The 15,943-nt window shown below is 39.3% G+C and overlaps 8 protein-coding genes and 1 non-coding gene across 9 annotated transcripts; 1 reads left to right on the top strand and 8 right to left on the bottom strand.

Annotated features, from left to right (window-relative positions):
* Positions 1-61: 61 nt before the first annotated feature.
* Positions 62-3,574, bottom strand: SMC2 (condensin subunit SMC2; the record flags this gene model as incomplete). The annotated part of the gene is made up of 1 exon (XM_445638.1): positions 62-3,574. One exon carries the CDS (start codon positions 3,572-3,574, stop codon positions 62-64), a length of 3,513 nt encoding a protein of 1,170 aa, XP_445638.1.
* A 520-nt stretch (positions 3,575-4,094) lies between these two features.
* RRT5 (Rrt5p) lies at positions 4,095-5,426 on the bottom strand (the record flags this gene model as incomplete). Its single annotated transcript, XM_445637.1, has 1 exon — positions 4,095-5,426. The coding sequence occupies one exon, from the start codon at positions 5,424-5,426 to the stop codon at positions 4,095-4,097; it is 1,332 nt and encodes a 443-aa protein (XP_445637.1).
* Positions 5,427-6,009: 583 nt separating this feature from the next.
* Positions 6,010-6,189, bottom strand: RPL29 (60S ribosomal protein eL29; the record flags this gene model as incomplete). Its single annotated transcript, XM_445636.1, has 1 exon — positions 6,010-6,189. One exon carries the CDS (start codon positions 6,187-6,189, stop codon positions 6,010-6,012), a length of 180 nt encoding a protein of 59 aa, XP_445636.1.
* Positions 6,190-7,629: 1,440 nt separating this feature from the next.
* On the bottom strand, positions 7,630-8,001 carry QCR6 (ubiquinol--cytochrome-c reductase subunit 6; the record flags this gene model as incomplete). Its single annotated transcript, XM_445635.1, has 1 exon — positions 7,630-8,001. The coding sequence occupies one exon, from the start codon at positions 7,999-8,001 to the stop codon at positions 7,630-7,632; it is 372 nt and encodes a 123-aa protein (XP_445635.1).
* Positions 8,002-8,933: 932 nt separating this feature from the next.
* PHO4 (phosphate-sensing transcription factor PHO4) lies at positions 8,934-10,535 on the bottom strand (the record flags this gene model as incomplete). The annotated part of the gene is made up of 1 exon (XM_445634.1): positions 8,934-10,535. One exon carries the CDS (start codon positions 10,533-10,535, stop codon positions 8,934-8,936), a length of 1,602 nt encoding a protein of 533 aa, XP_445634.1.
* Positions 10,536-11,418: 883 nt separating this feature from the next.
* On the top strand, positions 11,419-11,745 carry GVI51_D05115 (uncharacterized protein; the record flags this gene model as incomplete). Its single annotated transcript, XM_445633.1, has 1 exon — positions 11,419-11,745. One exon carries the CDS (start codon positions 11,419-11,421, stop codon positions 11,743-11,745), a length of 327 nt encoding a protein of 108 aa, XP_445633.1.
* A 155-nt stretch (positions 11,746-11,900) lies between these two features.
* Positions 11,901-11,973, bottom strand: tK(CUU)1. Its single transcript has one exon. It is a non-coding gene; the product is annotated as a tRNA-Lys (tRNA).
* A 99-nt stretch (positions 11,974-12,072) lies between these two features.
* GVI51_D05071 (uncharacterized protein) lies at positions 12,073-12,876 on the bottom strand (the record flags this gene model as incomplete). The annotated part of the gene is made up of 1 exon (XM_065626607.1): positions 12,073-12,876. The coding sequence occupies one exon, from the start codon at positions 12,874-12,876 to the stop codon at positions 12,073-12,075; it is 804 nt and encodes a 267-aa protein (XP_065482679.1).
* A 1,221-nt stretch (positions 12,877-14,097) lies between these two features.
* Positions 14,098-15,699, bottom strand: UBI4 (ubiquitin; the record flags this gene model as incomplete). The annotated part of the gene is made up of 1 exon (XM_445631.1): positions 14,098-15,699. One exon carries the CDS (start codon positions 15,697-15,699, stop codon positions 14,098-14,100), a length of 1,602 nt encoding a protein of 533 aa, XP_445631.1.
* Positions 15,700-15,943: the final 244 nt, after the last annotated feature.

Here is a 15,943-nt window from a genome sequence, read left to right as displayed (position 1 = left end):
TTTTCGAATTTTGAATAATATGAAGCTAATTAGTCTAATTGATCTATTTTTAAACAATGCTCTACATTATACTAACAACGGAGGTACCATCCTGGAACCTGGTTCGAAAAACTCTATTTGCGTTTGTGAACATACCTTCCTTTAATGAAACTACAATAAATTGTGACCCCTTGAATCTAGTTTTAATCAAATGACCTATATTTTGTGTGTGACTTAAATCTAACGCAGCGTCTACTTCATCCAAAATATACATAGGTGCGGGTCTGAACTGAAGAAGAGCCATGATCAGCGATAGCGCAATTAGCGATCTTTGGCCACCAGATAGTTCGACCAGGCTTTCCTTCCATAGATTACCTAATTTGACTTTGACCTCCAAACCTTCTGTAATATCTTTTCCTTCGCAAGGTACTAGTTTAGCAGATGAATTTGGAAGTAAATCACAAAAAATATTACCAAAATCTTTAGTAACTTTCTTCCAGGTTTTAACTAGAGTTTCCTTTTTGTATTCGTTTAATTTCGAAATGGTGTCCTCAATTTTCTTTTTATCCTTTTCAATGGTGCGAATCATAGTTTTCAGAGCTTCACCTTTCTTTTCAACACTTTCTATCATGTTCATAATATTAGGATTGACTTTTCTTCTCAATTCGTCAAAGTTTTTTTGTAGTTGTTCCATTCGATGACGGTATTCATTGACATTAACGCCAGCATTCTGCTCACATATACTTCTTACAAGCATTTCATCCGTGACCCATTCATGCTCTTCTTGAATATCATTCAAGGCCTTCTCAATACCATCAGTGCTGTTTTTATATTTACTTAGATCATGGTGTAACTGTTTCAGTTCCAGTTCATAGGTATTTTTACTTTCCTCCTTTTGTTTTATAGTTCGCTCAAGCTCTTCAAGTTCATCATCTATATTCGAGATCCTTTTTCTTTCAACATTAAGATCGTTCTGAACCGACATGAGTTCCTCCTCACTGGTCTTCAGCATTTTATTTATTTTAATCTCTTCTTCCAACTTTTTCTCGATATCTTGTACAGTTGAATCCAATGATTTTGTATCTGTATCAATCTCATTTGCGATCTGCTCAGTTTCAACCTTGATTTTTTCATATGTATCATTTAGTTTTTCTGATTCTGATTCTAGGTCTTTTATTTGCTCATTTAGTTCATGTACTTCAGCTTTGAGTTCTTTCAACTTAGCACCTTTATTTTTGGAAAAGTCTACCATGTCTTTCCGTAATTTTTCTATTTCGGCTTCGAGGCTGCTGTTTTCTAGCATTTTTTGCTTCGTTGAGTCTTCAAGAGTTTTGACTTCATTTTCTATTTCTCCATTTCTGTTTTGCATCATCAAAGAGGGCTCCGAATTCATAGTACGCTCCAAGATATCTAATCGATGTTTCTTCAGACTCAGTTCTTTTTGCAAGTTTGATGTTTCATTTGATTTCGCTTCAAGAATCTTTAATTGTTTATGAATATTTTGCTTCTCTTCATTCATTGCTAGTAGTTCCTTTTTTAAGGTATTGTACTGCTGTATATCTACTAGAAGTGTATTTGTATTATTTCTTGTACCACCTGAGAGTGTCCCCTCGGGATCGTAAATATCACCTTCCAAGGTTATGCTTCTCGTCCTTATACCCGGATTAAATGTTATCTTCTTTGCTGTTTCTGCATCATCACATATCAAACTATTACCAAATATAAACTCCATTGCTTTAACAACTTCATCACTATAGCCAATAAGGTTTAGAGCAAGTTCCACTTTACCTGGTGCTAATTGTTTGGCAAGTTTAAGCTTATTTTGATTCAATGGTCTGGAAATAACCTTATCCAAAGGAATAATTGTAACCCTCTTGCGTAGTCTACCTTTTTGAAGCAATGCTGAGCCAGTTTTCTCATTATCCACAATAACATTGTAAAGTCTGCCACCAGCACAAATTTGTAGGCCAATAACGTACTTCATATTTTGTTCTGGTATACTAAATAGTTCGGCGGTAACACCTTTGACGGAATTAGGGTCAAAACTCTCAAATGGTTTACTATATTGAAACTCAATTCCAGCTACTCTCCTTCTTAGACCTTCACAATCTCTGTTTGTTTTGTAAATGGCTTGATCAAGTTCGTATTCCCGATTTTTTAGTTCCTTGAATGCTTCTGGTCTAAATCCATGAGAGAATATGTCTTCTTCCAGCTTCTTGCAAATTTCTGTTAGTTGCTTCCTTTCTTTCATGTGAGTTTCTACCTGTAATTGAGATTTTCCAATTTTCTCTTCATTCTCCATAAACTCCTTTTTCAAAAGTTCAATTTTCATTTTATTTTTTTCTATTTCAATGCTGTTATCGTTTATTTTGTCATTAACGCTTGAGATCTGTGCTTCATAACCACCTTCTGTTCCACCAGTGGAAGAAATACCAGTTGAAAGCACCGACAATAGCTCCTCCTTCTGTTTGAAAATTGAGTTTAATCTTGTCAGATCGGCTTCACAGTTTCTTGATTTAGATTTTGAGTCTTCTAGGAGTTGTGATTTACTATCTAGAAGTTGCTTGGATTTCTCAATTTTAACTGTGAGACGTTTTTGCTTCTGCTTACCATCCAAGATATTATCACCGTTGATTTTAAGGTTTGCCTTTAATTTAGCAATTTCGCTCAGTAGTTTATCTTCTTTACTCTCCATAGCTTTTATATTTGTATCATTTTCTAGTTCTTTTTTCTTTTGCTTCATGGTTTGTTGCAAATCTTCGTTGAGATTAGAAATCTCCCTATTGACAAGATCTATTTTCTTTTGTAGCTCGTCCATCTTGGAATTACTAGTTTCTAGAACAGTTTTAATTGAGTCCCTTGAATTCAACATTTTTTGGTAGTCTGTTGCAATGACGACTTTCTCGGTTGTTTCCAGATCCGCCTGAATAGTTTGGAATTCGAGGAATAATCTCTTCTCATTGCGCAGTTTTTCCAATTGTGGATCGATTTCTTCTTTTAAAAGTGTCCTGTTTTCTTGTAGCTTAGTTTCTTTTTTTTGCATTGTCCTTTCCGCTTTTTCTTTCCTATCCTCGAACATTTTGGTACCAGCGGCTTCTTCGATCAGTGAAAGTATTTCTGAGGGCTTCATATTCAATATCTTCGTAATTTTACCTTGCATAATTAAGAAATTTGGGTTATTGATATTTAGTTGCACGGACTGGAAAAGCTGCAGGACAGATTGCTGTGGAGCTCTGTGACCATTGATCAGGTATTTCGATGTGCCACCTAGAACTATTTGACGCGTGACTGATATTTTAGGGTACTCGGAAAACCCAATTGGGGTATTAGATTTATCCGTATTATCAAACACTATGGTAACACTAGCTTTCGTTACACCGGCTTGGCCCCTCTTGTAGATCAGATCCTGTAGATTCGATGCTCTAACAGTTGCCATCGAAGATATACCTAGCACAAAACATATTGCATCCAGAATATTTGATTTACCAGAACCGTTAAGACCTGTAATAGCATTGAACTGTGGATCCCAATCAGATATCACAGTTCTGGTGGCGTATGACTTAAAACCATCGATAATTAGCTCTTCCACTTTCATTGCAGGTTCTAGTCAAAGTGGGAAGAAGAATACCAACTGCTACCACTAGGGAATAACTAAATCAGTGACAGATACGTGACGGCAGCTTAAAATAAACGTACAGATTTGTTAGTCTTTGATCAGAATGATACTGAGTTCTAAATTGATTTTATAATATGGCGGATCGCCTAGCTCATCTCTTATGAATCCGAAATGTAAACAAAAAGGAAAATGATCCGAGCGATGGGATCAGTTGGTTTTATATAACGTATTTAGTGATGTAATGTGAGCTAGTGTAATACTAGCTCTCACCAATTTGCTAATCACAATTAGGCAATGACAATTAGGCAAAGCAGTTTTAAATAGTGGTACAAATACGAAAATAAAGTTTTTTTTTTAAGTTAATACTTGATAGCTGGCGCGATTATATTATTTTTAGTGATTTTTCTCGCTTTCTAGTTTGACGACATCTCGCAAATTCCTGATGATTCAATGCCATTTAAAAAAAGGGAAATTTTGGTTTCATTTGTAGAACTAATTACTATTGGGTAGTTGTGTTTGAAACAGATAGTTTTCTAACTTCTTTTCCCCTGGCAGATTTTTTCTTTTTGTTTTTCTTCTTGTTGGAACCTACACTTTGTTTAGTCATGCCGCTCATGTCAATTGAAATTATCGGATCACAGATACTCTCCAAATGTAAAGAATCATTCTTGGTTTCTAAATCTATTTTGTTCAATTCCTTGTTGTCATTTGGTTGATTTTTTTTTGTCTTATCTTGTGGATTACCTATATTAACTATTTTTATGTTATTTCTGGAGTCTAGTTTTGTAATTGGAGTATCCCCAACATTCCCATTAGTTTCTGCGACATTGGCAATGGATGATGAATTTTGATTAGAAACTTCAATTTCTGGATTTGAGCCAATGATTTGGGAAGCTACCTGTGTACTATTTAGCAGGGCCTCGTTAGGTGTGCCTATAACTACATCACTGTTACCATTTTGATGGCGATACTCTGTGGCAAGCATATGGGATTGTTCTGCAATTTTTTTAACTTCGTTTATCTTGTAGATGTAAGCTGGTTTGATTGAGATTTTGGTACCCAGTAGTTTCTTCCCCAGTAGCTCTTCAATAACTTTATTCAATGGTAATTCTGTGGATAAAGTAACCAAAGCCGCTGTATGGTTCCTGTTACGGAAGCGGAAACGGCTGTTGCTAACATTTTTGGTTCTGAAGATCCAAATCTCTCGGGATCCATAATCAGTGAAATAGTTTCTCAGGTCATTGTCTGTGGTTTCCTTTGGCAAAAATGCACAATACACGGTGTCCTCTGAGATAGCTTTCTCCTTCGAAATATTCTGTTCTGTGCCTGGCGCGTCCGCGTTGGTAACCGGATCGTTTATAACATTGGCAAGTTGTTGTTCCTCATCTGTAGTTCCATTGACCAGAACAACATCTGGACTCATATGTCCTTCTTGCGGTTGGTCAGGATGATCCTGCGCGTCGGTTGGCGCTCTCTCACCTGATGCCGCTGTATCCTCATATTTGGCAAACTTCTTCAATTGTTGTAGCTTAGTGCCAAACCTCTCCTTGATCGGTTTTGGTGGTTGGTAAGGGTTATGTGTCCTTACCCTCAACACGCGTCCGCCGAACTCCTTACCGTTCAATTCCTCCACGGCCCTTACCGCCTCCTCGCTCGACGTGAAGTCTACATAAGCGATACCAAACGACCTGGCCTCGTTCCTTCTAAACCGCCGCACTGTGTGACAGGGAATCAGCACAGAGGAGAAGTTAAAGTCTTTCAAGAACTCCCTGAGATCCTCCTCACTCGATGAATACGAAACGTTCGCAATATAAATTCTAGAGACTGACATGTTTCTGTGTGCTGTACTAGTATTATGTACCACCCCCTACCGCAAACGGTATTAAAACTCTATATGCTCTTCAAGCGCCTGTTAGTACTATCTTGGTGTAATTTAGTAGGCGCTTGCCGTGCCCTCCAGTTTCTATGCATTTTGTGTTTTGCTACTTTTCAGCTGGAGATAGCCGCCGAGACACAAAAGATGGAATTGGGACAGGTGATTAATAACCGGGTAAAGTCACGCCTCACGTACAGCACGACAATATTGGCCCGTCACGCGCAGACTTCTGCATACGCATACGCATACGCATACGCATGTCTGGTTTAGTACAGCGATGAGGGTGCGCACATACAGATATAATCTATGTATATATGAGTCAGTATCACAATGAGGCTTTTCAAGCATATTATCAGTGCAGAGGCCTTCCTTTTTTTAGGAAAAGGCAATAGCCTGTGTGAAGGATCAGGTTCAGTATTTTTTTTGGAAAGTTTCTTTTAATATATTATAATATGTAGAAGAGAAATAAATGTAAATTGTTTGAAAGAAAAAACTAAAGGGGGCTTTTAACTCCTTGGATTCTTAGTTCTCTTTATATTTATTTCTTAGCGGCAGCCAAAGTCTTAGCAGTACCACGTAGAGCGTGTCTGTGGTTTCTTCTGAACTTTGGGTCAACACCCTTCAAAGATGGGTACTTGTAGGTCTTTGGCTTCTTGATACCGTTTCTGTGGGCCTTTCTGGTTTGGTTGTGAGCGGTATGGTTCTTAGACTTAGCCATTTTTTCAAATTTCTGTTCAAATGTTTCAGTTCCACGGGTTAAAATTAATATTTTCCGTCTGGGGCACAACAACTAGTTAGTAATATGCACTTGTCAAGGGTTGGATGCAAATGTAGGTAAGATATACTATTCCAACTTCGCAAAAAAAGTCAACCGTTCTCCAGAAAATGGGTGGGGAGAGGGGTACTCTATACGTACGTTCTATGAGTTATAGGTGTCACGGAGGTCTTATTGATCAAGTTTACAGTATACACTTTACAAACCTATTTCATTATATATGTCGGTTAATCTGGTCAGAAAGTAAAACATTACAGTGTGAGAGCGATGGAAGGTTGCGCAAGTTTGGCCAAAAAGTTGCAATAGAAGCTGTTCCCGTAATGGCTTGTGTGTGTGTGCTTGCTGTTCAAAGACAATCTTGATGCTAATCACGCAACACAAGACAAAGTAACCCGGACTGAAAAAAGTTGCAAAAAAAATTTTTTTTTTCACTTTTTCTGCCAGCTTATGGGGCGACTTAGTTATGCTAGTAGAACTCTAAAGAAGAGAGAAGTACTACCAATGACGGGAAGTATTCTTGCAAGTGGGTTCCACAGAAGGTGCAGTACAAAAGTGAGTTGAAGACGGTAAAATCACTGGGGGGAGAGGGAGAGGGAGAGAGGACCCCGTATGCTGGTGCATATGATATGGGGATATGTGCGAGTGGTCACATGTTGAAAGGCATGATATACGTTTTAGATGATTAGCATCTTCTGTTTTGCGTTGGAGGGGGGCAGCTGACTTCTGTTTTTTCCGAGGTGTGCGTGTGTTTCTTAGTAGATTTTATGACTATTTATGACTACAAAAGTGGGAAAATTTGTTTTGTTTCGTAGCTTGCTAACGTTTTGTGTGTCTGGGTGTTGTGGTAGTGTGTCTGGGTGTTCCAGTCACAAAGTATTTGGCACTTGTAACCTCGTATCTTGTCATCTTGTCATGTTGTTCTTATAACACTGTCTAATGTATACAGACTAGTCTTTTCTGTGGGAGGAGTGGGGAGTTTTAAAAGGTAAAGTTATACTGTGATAGTCATTCTTTTTATATATATTGAATATTTGAGATAGAAAAAAAAATTATAAGAAATAAAGGACGAGTCTCTTGTTGTTATTTACTTTGAAATCAAGACTCTTTGGTTTGGGTAACCCTCTCAAATAAAGAGAGAAGCTGATAAATAAATACTTTGTTCCTTCTTTGACATTTCTGTTCCTCCACAATCGAGAATAATAACAGAATAGAATTGTAGGTGAGTTTAAAAACAAGAAAAAAAAAAAGGAATAAATAACATCAGAGATTTAATAGAAGTGAAAGAAATAGTATTTCTTAAGGGAATATGCTCTTGCCATTAACGGTTGAAAAGATTGGGTGAGGTGGAAAGAACCGATGGGTTTTATGATTCTTTTAACCTCTTCATTTTAGTTTGTCAAATAGTCTTGGAGCCGCACAGGAGTCCAAGTAATGTTGCAAATGGAAGAACTCCTCGACACAGTCCTCTTTGTAATCCAAATTCTCGTATTCTGGGTCCTCTTGTTGCTTGGTAACTCTCTCCACACATTCCATGTAGTGGTGTACTAGATGCTTACCTTCCTCAGTGTTCTTGCATTCTTCTCTAAGCGCATCTAATTGGTCAACACCTTCTTCTTCATCCTCGTCTTCGTCCTCATCTTCATCCTCGTCCTCTTCTTCCTCGTCTTCAACTGGGTCCTCCTCAGCAGCCTCGGCGACAACTGGCACTATAGTCTCCTTCAACTCTTCCAACAAATCAGTAATAGATGAGATCATTTCTTCTGGATTTACTCTTGTATATAGTCCTTGAAACCTAAAAAAATTTATTATGCAAATGCTAATAGCTTTCTTTCCTTAAATATATGTACAGTACAGTGCGACTAGCAATTTAGGAATGCCTTGCCTTTACCTGCTCCAAAACAGAAACTTGTGCCAATTATACAAACTTACTTAAATACTCAATCAAACAAATCCCTAACCACTCATCGATAGTACCCAAGTACAGTTAAGATACTCTCTACTGGGTACACAATACGAGGGGGGAGGGAGTCTCTGTTCATAGACAGTGGGAAAAGAGGTCCTCGGTATTGTCGGCCCTTGTCCTATTGGGCGAAGATGATTTGTTAAGTGGAATTTCGTAACTCAAAAATCCTGGGAAAGCTCGGTGATGATAACTTTTATTCATACCCTGGGGATTCAATACGTAGATGATTGTTGATTGCAGCTGGGAATTGTAAACTGAAATTCGCAATGATTATCTTGTGCCCTCCAAACAGAACTGAGAAAACTACGTACAGTTATCCTTCAATCCCATTGGTCCAAATTTTCGTCTTGCGTTCCCCGAAGGAGTGACAGCGATGGGTTGGGCAGTTTGGGATTGGAAAAATCTAGTCACGTGTGGCCCATTTCTGAGGTACTAGTATTATATGGATCATATAAATATGGACTATTGGTGGCTTATACTCTTCAAAAATATCGAGAAAATGGGGAATATAACAATATATCAACTAGTTCTGAAAATGTGAATATATTAAGGTTTTGATGCTACATTTCTAAGGTAGTTATGCAAATCGTGGTACCCCATGCCCTGAGGAACAAGTGTTACAAAAAGTATATAGTAAAGAGGATAGAAAAAAAAAATCATAATTTATGTCTAAAACTCTAGCTAAAAAGTAGTCATTTGAAGTTTTGTCTTGGAGTATCTGTAGTCATTTCTTGTACTGCTCAAGCTCTTCGAGCAGTGTCCTTATGTATTTGCAAGCGAGTTCAGCTGTGATAGCCTTAGATGGGACTGTGACAGCGTCTTTCCAGTCTTGTGGAAGTAAAGAGTTCAAATCGCTAAGCGCGTTGTTCAGCCTGTTTCTTCTTTCTTGTTCTGCGTACTTATGCACCTCTTTCTTTCTTTGAACATAGTCGCTGTTTTGGCTGGCACTGTCTGATCGTACTCTCCCGATGCTGCCACCAGTATTAGTTCTCTTTAGCTTATTGGGTCCACTGGATGAAGGTTTCCTTTGTTTCTTGTCCTTCGACTTAGCATCATTACTTGCATCGTTGGAAGCCTCGTCTGCAGTTTGTTCAGTGCTTGAAATATCCGCTGGCGACTTGAAAACTCTTTTAGATGAGTAAGGTGTCTGCAAAATATTAGAACTTGAATTTTGGGGTTTCAACACAGGTGAGCCACTGGCTAGCATCACCGAGTCGTTTTTGCCAACAGGACTGATACTAGAGCCATTGCTATGTGGATTATTGTTCTGTGGGTTATTGTTCTGTGTCTCGTCTGGTTGTGAGTCCTCTAGCAAGCTGGCCCTCTCATAGTTATCCGTTTCCATACTCTCGTTTTCAGCTGCATGAGATGGTAATATTACCTTAGGGTAGCTATTGTACTCTTTAGTGGGTGAGTGTCCCGCTGGCAAGCTAATATCCATGTTTTCATCATTTCCAGTTGTTAAGTCATTAGCTAAACTACTCTCCGGTAAAGAGAACATGAATTCGTCCCACTCATCCCTCTTTGAGTTCCCATTACTTATGGTCTTTTGTAATCTCCTAGAACTGGCGTTCATGTACGGACTATTCTTTATAACCTTGTTTGAAGTAGAAGAAACAGATGAATTACCACTCGGTAGCACTCTTTTTGATCTAGAGGAACTGTTTGAAGCCCTTCTAGAGGATGTGTTCCAGTGTTGCTGTTCCTGATTAGTAGAAGTCAGTGCTGGTGACGATATTGGGGAGAATTTACCACTAACTTTGGAGAGACTTGAGTTTCTGTTATGGTAGTTAAAGCTCTGGGAATTTATAGAGTTCCCGTGGTCGTCATAGTGGTTCTTGCCGCTCAGAAATGGTGTTGTAAGAGCTGATGTGGAACCCTCATTTGTAAGTTGTATACTATTCCTAGCCTCCAATGATGGAGTGTCATGTACTAATGGAGAATCGAATGGCGAGAATAAACTATCACTGCGGTTTCCATTGACGTCTAGATGGCCATGATGTATCGTGGTATGCTGTAGTTCGGCCATTTTGGTTGGGTCGTCATCTGTAGTCAATGTGGGCCCGAAATGTAAATCAACCATGTCGAAATGACCGTTATCAGTAGAAACACCATTTAATGTATCATTAATATTGTAAAGGTGCATGTTCAGACTGGCCCCACCATCAATCGCATCTTCATGTTCCCTATGTTCATCTTCTTTCTCATCGTGCTGTAATCCGCTGTTCACCATATGCAGATAGTTATCTACTTGGTCAAAGATTGTAGTCTGCATGTCTATCGGCGTCTCATACAGCTTGTCCATATCCTCTACCTGTTCACCCATCACTAACAGAAAATAAGTACTATTGCGTGCCGGTTTTTATGTATGGTGTCTAGCTGGTCAGTGTCCAATATATATCTTGCGACCTGTATTCCAGGAGTGTTGAAAAAATCTTTCTCGTAGGTATTAGAATGTTGGGTGCTATGCTCAAATGTATAGAGTTGATAAGAATTTATTTTGGCGTGAGTTTGACTCTCCGAGCCTAGTTATAGTGAAAAGCCATCACTTTTACAATTTGCACATATGGGACCCCACTAACAGCGCATTCTCTAAGAGAAAGGTGCCTTGGCCCATCTCAGTATCATATCACATGGAAGAGAGAACAAGCCGGGACGGGACGTTCAGTGGAATTCGCAGTTAATTGAAGTAGTCATCGTTCACTAATTTAATTTAACAGAGGTCCGTCTCACGGAATCCCAGTCAGAATCAGTCACCAACGATTATTACACTCGTATGGCATTTGACCTGTGGCTAATTTGTTGCGAACATCCTGCTTTGTGCTGGTAACTCTGTCAACTATGTCTGGATTAAGAGTCGGTGTTTAACTTACTGTCTATACAAATAACTGCTGTCAAATACAAAAAAAAATTATTCCTAATTGAGAAGGTAATGCATACCGGTCTAAGAAAATGTCTATATGAATAGACATTGTTTCCTTGATAACTAATGTGTTTATTGTTTATGTAGTGTTTACTTTACTATTGGTTTCTCTTATAGGTCTCTACCCTTCTATGCTAAAAGGTGATGAGCAATCACTTCTTCATTTTAGGCTTTTTAGAAACCAAAAAGCAAAAGCTGAAAAAAAAAAGACTTCAATTTGAAAGAGACTTGCTATTGTAGATAAGAGGCCTTGATAAGGGAGCATTTCTTGTCTTTTATATCCGCGATGAATGGGGTTATCAAAATACCTGATACGAGATTTGAGCAGACTTTCAGGAGAGCCATTGATCGGGAAGTTGCGAAGCAAAATGCGTTGAGTGGAAAAAGCACGGACGATAAGAAAAGTGGTCCCAGTGCGTATGTTATATGTAAAGTGGTAGTGCGAGATGTATTGCTGATGCCATTTATACAGAGTGTGTTATGGACTGGGTTCTTGCTGGGGTTGAAACCATGGTTAAGAATGGTAGTAGGTTTTGGTAGAAGAACCGGTGAGTACTTGAATAGGGCACTTTATGGTGGTAGACTCCCAGGAGGTAAGACGGCCACAATTTAAAAAGTTATTATATAAGCTCTCTAGTAACTTTAAATATAACGACCTAATGTAATGAATACACTGCTGATGATAGATTTCTTACTTTTGACATTAGCATAGGCACTAATCATAGCACATATTGAAAGACATAACTGGAACGAAAAAAAATAGAAATAAGCCCTGTAGGGGGCTCGAACCCCTAACCTTATGATTAAGAGTCATACGCGCTACCGATTGCGCCAACAAGGCTTATTAAATTGCGTTGTCAGGAAAATAAATTTGAGTGTTTTACTGTATCTGTATACTTCTATACGTATAAGATACAGGGTACGAGTTTGTCACGAGTATTCAGCGGTTTTGTGCCTTAGCCCTATTGGTTCTGCGATTATTGTTAAAACGTTTGGGATTGTACCTACGTTTATTAAACTTATTCTTATACTTATTGGGTTTGAAGTATTTTCCCTTAGCTATGCGCTTCTCAATCTCGTTGTCCATTTCATCGAGAATGGTGGAAGGAGATGGCCATATAAAGTCATCGATTTGGCGCTCAATTCGAGGAGGCAAGTAATGCTTTGTGGCATAAATGGCACAAGTCATATTTTCTTCATCACAGATTTTTTCAAATGCATCGCGAGCACGTCTTAGTGAGGCGGCTGTTATAAATTTTGGGCGATCAAGTAAATCGACATGTCTGACAGTTTCTCTTGAGATTTTCTGATAATGTATATCAATAGCCTTCAAGAATTCCTCGATGGTAGTTTTCGAAGGTAGCTCATCCTTGATTTCAGTCAAATCGTACTTAATATCATCATCCGCGGCACGTCTAATATTATTGATTAAGACTTTATTTGGTAAGGTGTGGAATTTCTTGACCGCACTGCATATGTCTGCCAGCCATTTCTTGCGTTTGTCGTTATTGCGAGCTTTCTTCTTAGTGAGTTGTTTGACTTCGTCTTTCAAATAGTGGCGTAGTTTGCTTTCTTCTTCAAGAAGGTTTGAATCGGGTAAGTAGGTATCTGCCAATGAGCCAGAGTCTGGGTAGGGGTTTTCAGAAAGATGGGAACTCCTTTCTGGGTCCTCAGCGGAACTAATTTTCCTATTGGAGGCGGATACTGCCACGTAAGATACAGGGTACGTGGTCATCACGAGCATTCAACGGTTTTTTTATATCGTAGATCAAAGCAATTCCCAGGATATGGTTAGTCTAATGACTGAGGAATACAGGCCGCTGATATATAGTTCGGACTTTCCGTTACGTTTCGCAGAAGAGGAACCTAATAAATCTACGTGACTTATAATGATTCGTTTTTCGAACAGAGATTCTTCTGGTTTAACTTAAACTTATAACTCTTAATCTTAAAGTACTGCCAGACTCGATATAAGCGTAACTTATACCAAGTATCAAAACTAAAATGTTAAATAATAATAAGTCTTACTAGACTAGAATAAACTTTTTGTTATTTGTTATTACTGTTCTTGTTGTGATCTTTCTACTGAAAGAATAAGGAAAGTATAATAATACAATTTAGTGAAGAAACGCATCTTAATCCTCACGTCTGAGAATTCAGATGCTATTTATATCTTTTTCGGATTAGATTTATGGCCAAATGGAGAATCTTAAGATCTCCTTTACCCCGCGGAGTTTCAAGTTTTTGAAGTTACTAAATTGAGGTTGTCATTTATATAGCGCTTATATGATCTTGAGGTTAGGTCGTACCTTGTTACATGATTCATCCGTCAATATGTACGTCATGACGTAACTTTAATCTCCACTCTACTAATTTAGTGGGGCATAATTGCTAGCTATAAGGCAGCAATTATGCCCCACAAGGTTCCCGAGGTTCCTTATGACCTCGTCATGGTATGTAAGTTCACCACTCTTTCTACTTCTGAGGTTTCTCCTTATATGTTGCCGGCTTTAAGGATACATCTCATCCGTTAATCAAGTGTGAAAATGAATAACATCTTTTATGCATGACGTGTACTCATCAGCGCGTTTAAGCTTCCTACAACCTTACGAATCTAATTAGATAGGTCACATGTAGTGCACTAGTATCATAACGCTTACATACCTCGATGATAGCAATACGTAGATGAATACTGGCCATGACATAGCTGGAGCAACTTACAAGAGGCACCAAATAGTAGTAGTGATTGCAAACTACAATTAATAATGTGAGGGGGAAAAAGATTTTGCTATTTAACATAAACTGTTACATATAGTATAGTATACTTTTGTATCTACACATAGAGTTCTATCTCTTATTCTGAACACGGGACACCCAACACAAAAATCAAAAGAAAAAAAAAGGAAAGATGGTTACCAGTACCATATTTCATAGTCGATCATATCTCAGATCAATTTTTTTAAGTTTAGTAACCACCTCTCAATCTTAGCACCAGGTGCAGAGTAGATTCCTTCTGGATGTTGTAGTCCGATAAGGTACGTCCGTCCTCTAGTTGCTTACCTGCAAAGATCAGTCTCTGTTGGTCAGGTGGAATACCTTCCTTGTCCTGGATCTTTGACTTCACGTTGTCAATAGTGTCTGAAGACTCCACTTCCAGTGTGATAGTCTTACCAGTTAGTGTCTTCACAAAAATCTGCATACCACCTCTCAATCTTAGCACCAGGTGCAGAGTAGATTCCTTCTGGATGTTGTAGTCAGACAAGGTACGTCCGTCCTCCAATTGCTTACCTGCAAAGATCAGTCTCTGTTGGTCAGGTGGGATACCCTCCTTGTCCTGGATCTTCGACTTCACGTTGTCAATGGTGTCTGAAGACTCCACTTCCAGTGTGATAGTCTTACCCGTCAAAGTCTTGACGAATATCTGCATACCACCTCTCAATCTTAGCACCAGGTGCAGAGTAGATTCCTTCTGGATGTTGTAGTCAGACAAGGTACGTCCGTCCTCCAATTGCTTACCTGCAAAGATCAGTCTCTGTTGGTCAGGTGGGATACCCTCCTTGTCCTGGATCTTCGACTTCACGTTGTCAATGGTGTCTGAAGACTCCACTTCCAGTGTGATAGTCTTACCAGTTAGTGTCTTGACGAATATCTGCATACCACCTCTCAATCTCAACACCAGGTGCAGAGTAGATTCCTTCTGGATGTTGTAGTCCGATAAGGTACGTCCGTCCTCTAGTTGCTTACCTGCAAAGATCAGTCTCTGTTGGTCAGGTGGAATACCTTCCTTGTCCTGGATCTTTGACTTCACGTTGTCAATAGTGTCTGAAGACTCCACTTCCAGTGTGATAGTCTTACCAGTTAGTGTCTTCACAAAAATCTGCATACCACCTCTCAATCTTAGCACCAGGTGCAGAGTAGATTCCTTCTGGATGTTGTAGTCAGACAAGGTACGTCCGTCCTCCAATTGCTTACCTGCAAAGATTAGTCTCTGTTGGTCAGGTGGGATACCTTCCTTGTCCTGGATCTTCGACTTCACGTTGTCAATAGTGTCAGAAGACTCCACTTCCAGTGTGATAGTCTTACCAGTTAGTGTCTTCACAAAAATCTGCATACCACCTCTCAATCTTAGCACCAGGTGCAGAGTAGATTCCTTCTGGATGTTGTAGTCCGACAAGGTACGTCCGTCCTCCAATTGCTTACCTGCAAAGATTAGTCTCTGTTGGTCAGGTGGGATACCTTCCTTGTCCTGGATCTTCGACTTCACGTTGTCAATAGTGTCTGAAGACTCCACTTCCAGTGTGATAGTCTTACCAGTTAGTGTCTTCACAAAAATCTGCATACCACCTCTCAATCTTAGCACCAGGTGCAGAGTAGATTCCTTCTGGATGTTGTAGTCAGACAAGGTACGTCCGTCCTCCAATTGCTTACCTGCAAAGATTAGTCTCTGTTGGTCAGGTGGGATACCTTCCTTGTCCTGGATCTTCGACTTCACGTTGTCAATAGTGTCAGAAGACTCCACTTCCAGTGTGATAGTCTTACCAGTTAGTGTCTTCACAAAAATCTGCATGCTTTATTTGTATCTTTTGTTTTTTGCTCTGCTTATGGAGTTGGTCGAAGCGTTTTCCAGAAACTCAAAAATACCCGCTATTTATAGTTCCGTCCTTCACCCCCCTCCCTCCTGCACAAGTTTGCTTCCCCTGGAAGTCACAGTGGCAACCCTTGTTTTGCGCCACTTTTGTTAGCGCACACAGTGAAGCACACAGTGAAGAACACAGTGAAGAACACACAAAATGGCCCGCGATGTACGACCA

Source organism: Nakaseomyces glabratus, chromosome D (genome assembly GCF_010111755.1).
Source record: "Nakaseomyces glabratus chromosome D, complete sequence".
NCBI classification, from domain to species: Eukaryota; Fungi; Ascomycota; class Saccharomycetes; order Saccharomycetales; family Saccharomycetaceae; genus Nakaseomyces; species Nakaseomyces glabratus.
Note: the sequence above shows the minus strand (reverse complement) of the source record. Positions and strands in the feature narration are given on the sequence as shown.